Source organism: Chenopodium quinoa, unplaced genomic scaffold (genome assembly GCF_001683475.1).
Source record: "Chenopodium quinoa cultivar QQ74 unplaced genomic scaffold, ASM168347v1, whole genome shotgun sequence".
In the NCBI taxonomy this organism is placed as follows: domain Eukaryota; kingdom Viridiplantae; phylum Streptophyta; class Magnoliopsida; order Caryophyllales; family Amaranthaceae; genus Chenopodium; species Chenopodium quinoa.
The window spans coordinates 2071671-2075566 of NW_018744693.1; the positions used below are offsets into that span (position 1 = coordinate 2071671).

At 30.9% G+C, this 3896-nt stretch overlaps 1 protein-coding gene across 1 annotated transcript; it reads right to left on the reverse strand.

The window, feature by feature from the left end:
- Positions 1-1179: 1179 nt before the first annotated feature.
- LOC110702384 (transcription factor bHLH126-like) lies at positions 1180-3429 on the reverse strand. Its single transcript, XM_021880086.1, has 3 exons — positions 2917-3429; positions 2049-2387; positions 1180-1599 (listed from the first exon to the last, which is right to left on the reverse strand). Exons 1-3 carry the CDS (start codon positions 3304-3306, stop codon positions 1528-1530), a joined length of 801 nt encoding a protein of 266 aa, XP_021735778.1. The 5' UTR covers positions 3307-3429; the 3' UTR covers positions 1180-1527.
- Positions 3430-3896: the final 467 nt, after the last annotated feature.

The window sequence follows — 3896 nt, forward strand, 5'->3', positions numbered from 1 at the left end:
ATGTCTTATATTCATAATAATATTTTATATGTTCATAATGTAAATATTTATATGTTCATAATGTAAATATTCATAGTAAATATTTGTTGTTCATAAATATTCTCACTAAGTCTGTTTATGCATATGTTCTCTTTCTTAAATGCATATGTTCATATTTTTTTACACATATGTTCATCTTTTAAATGGTTATATTCACTTTAAGGAAACCAATGCTTGCGTTCATATTTTGAATTGTTATGTTTGCTTTCTGAAATGCATATGTTCATATGCTTTATGCCTATATTCACTATCTGAAAAGCTAATGTTCACATTTAAGGGAACCTACGCATATGTTCATATTTTGCATGATTATGTTCATTGATAAAAAAAATGCAGAAAATCTTCTGCATTTTTTTTATTGATCGAAGCTAAAAATTTCAATTCATATGAATTCAAAAAATCAGATAAACAACCAATTCCATATTGTAAGGAACATATTCAATCATTAAATCGAAAAAAACGAGAAAAGTAGAAGAAAAAAAAACAGAGGAAAACAGAATTGAAGAAGGAAGGAGAAAAAACAGAGTATAATTTGTGAATTCAAAGATTCATATAAACCTTAATCAATCGAAATTAAAGCACAAAATCGAAATTCACACAAAATTCATACTTACTAACTACTTTCATGTTGTAAGAAACAAATTCAATCAAAAAAGTGTAAAAAAGGGGAAATTTAAAAAAATAGAGGATAGAGAAAATAAAAAACGAAGGAGAAAAATAGATGAGAAGAAAGCCAATGTTCACTTTCTGAAAAGCTAATGTTTATATTGTGCTGTTGTTACACCTATTTCTAGGTGCATGAGTGTGCACCTAAGAATATGCGCTAAACTAAACTATTATAAAGTGACTGAACTATAGATAAGTCAAAAGAATAGGGCCTAAGTTTTTAATTTAAGGGACTAAGGGCCTATTCTGATTTACTGAACTAAGATGAACTGAACTAAACTAAACTGATTAGAGCTGAACTGCACTAAACTGATTGGAGCTAAGATAAACTGAATAGAGCTTAAATGAATTGTTTATGAGAGAAGAAAATTAGGAACTGAGCTGATTGCAGCTGAACTGAACTAAATTGAACTGAAATTAAGTTGAAGAGAACATATCCTAAGTTCTATCAAAATTATTTAACCTTTGGCTAGGAATCCAATATCACATCAATTCCCAAAAGGTACATAAAATTAACATAGTCTACAAATGGTGGTGAAAGATATAATAACATAGTCCCCAATTCAATCTCCCCATTTGTGCCCTTAATTCATTAGCACACTTTTATTCAAGGATAGCTTGAGTAATAGATAGATTTACAAGAAGACAAAACAAAACCTTGCAGAAATGTTTATCACTTCTAGTCTGAAATTACAGATCCAATATATTTAGCACATTAAAGATTAAATAATACCAGGTACACCCCTCACCCCTAATTAAATTCCCCATCACTCCTTATTTTCAAAGTTGAAAATCAAATAATAATTTAGAATAAAAAATCGTTCATCTCTGGATATCAGCTATTTTATTCTTGAGATTTGTTGCATCAATGGCAATCTTGCCATCCTCTCCTGCCTGTCATTAAAGATTAAATAAATGGTCAGTAAAGCCAATTATGTATGAAAATATTTTCTCAACCATACCACCAAACAAAATAAATGAAATTTTTTATGATAATAGTAAAATTATTGAGATGTCGGCCGTCATTGTCTCATTATAATGAAACAAATAATTTTTAATTGAAAGATCAATCAATCAAATTAATTATGATAGCTTATAGTATATCTTTCATTTAGAAACAATTTCCATGACAATATTAAGTGTATCTCGAGAAGAAAAGGAATATGATTTAAGCACACCCATTATTACAATACAATTACGATACTCTTTTCACAAAAAAGGTATAAAAAATTAAAGGTATGTCAAAATTATCTTCTGACAAGATCATTTAATAAATATAAACAAAGGGATGGAAGGATGTGACAATTAGTGGACAAATTGAGTATAATATTAGAGAATAATACCTGAGCTTGAATAGAATGAACAAAAATAGTGTTGATTTTCTTTGAAGTAGAGCTGAGCACATCTAACCCTTCTTGGACTAAACATTGAAGAACCTTTGATAGAGGTAACCCTTGACCTTCATTTTCATCATCTTCTCTACAATTACTACTCACAATCACCTCTACATTTTCTTTCTTAACATTCACAATCACATCATTATCATATTTTTTGTGCCCTTCAAGTTTTGACACTTCTTTTGTAAGGGTATCTCTTTTTTCATTCAACACTTGCATCTTTTGTTGCATTTGTTTTATGTACTTCACTGCCTCTCCCAAATGATCCGATATCGATCGCTTTCCCTACAAAATTTTGATTATATCCACATCCAAATTTTTTGATCAGTTTTAGTTTTGTTAGTAAAATACATGTACAAAGAGTTCAATGCATACTAACTTTGCAAAAAAACCAACTCGATCAAAAAATTAAGCTGATTAGTTTTAATTAAATTTTGAACAACAAAATCAAAATAGAATAAGTATCCAAAACAAAGCCCCCACAATGCAAAATTAAACTTAGCATGTCTTTCTTGGATCACACACATTCTTCAAGTAAATAATAAGCTTACTATAATTACACAAATTTCTAATATAACTAAATTTTAAAACAAATCATAATTTGAGACGAAATAGCTAACTTTTCCAAACACAAACTTTTCCAAAGAACAAAACATAAACTACTCATACAATGCAAAAACCTAACCACATTTTGTAATCATACAATAATTAATAATAATAATGCATTAATATAATTAATTAACTAAATACAAAGTTTAAAAGTTAGTGAAGTGTATAGGTGAGACAAAATGATATGGATGGAGAAAGTATTCACCTTAGTGTATTCAACAGGAAGGAGAGATTTTAGAGATGTATGAAGGGAAGACATTTCAAGTCTTCGTTTTCGTTCGATTTCTCTATGTATGATCTTCTTCTTTTTCTTGCTATCGTAAGGGTTTATGCCATTGTTTTCTTGATCATGAACAATGGCTAATGATCGTTTTTTACGATTAAGGTTTGGTTTTAGAGGAGGGTCTTCTATAAAAGTGGGGATTTCGTTAAAGAGATTGTCAAGATCATAATTGTGTTGCGGCTCTAGTAATATTGGGGTTATTTGATCACCTTCAAATTGAGTTGAAGGTACAAAATCAGAAATATCTAGGAATATTTCATTATTTTGTGAACACAAAGGATCAAACATTATTGAAGAGAAAAGGTTAGTCATGTTTTATGGTATGTTTCTTTTGTCTCACTATATTCCTTTCCTCTTATAGTAGACTTGTGGAAGTCGAGTGGAAATAAAGAAAGTTTACTCATACATTATTTTTAAAAAATACGGCTATTTCACCAAATGCCACTGAGTAATTTCGAAATTCACCAAATGCCATCGAACTTTTTCAAATTCACCAAATGCCACCGAGTTTTAACAAAATTCACCAAATGCCATTAATGACTGACAACCGTTAGTTGACCGTTAGTGGACCCCATCACTTGCCACGTGTCACTTTCTAATTGGTCCATTTTTAAAAAAAAAATTAATTAAACAAAAATTATAAAAAAAAGTTGAAAAAATTTTTAAAAAATGGAAAATAGTAAAATACTTGAAAAAATTAATAAAATAAAAAAAAAACAAAAAAAAAATTATGCTGCCACCGGCCAGCCCACGAAGCCGCCGCCGCCGCACCCTTTTGCCGCCGGGGCTAGGACCGGCAGGCGCGCCGGCCGCCGGCGACCCTTCCCCTAGCCTTATCCCGTCGCAACCCCCTCCCCTAACCCATCGCAGCCCCTTCCCCTCCCCTTTCCCGTCGCATCCCC

Coding starts and splice junctions, on each gene's coding strand:
- LOC110702384 (XM_021880086.1), bottom strand. CDS start 3,306: ATGACTAACCTTTTCTCTTCAATAATGTTTGATCCTTTGTGTTCACAA. Junction 2,388..2,916: donor TTCCTGTTGAATACACTAAG/GTGAATACTTTC, acceptor AAAATTTTGTAG/GGAAAGCGATCGATATCGGA. Junction 1,600..2,048: donor TTCATTCTATTCAAGCTCAG/GTATTATTCTCT, acceptor CTTTAATGACAG/GCAGGAGAGGATGGCAAGAT.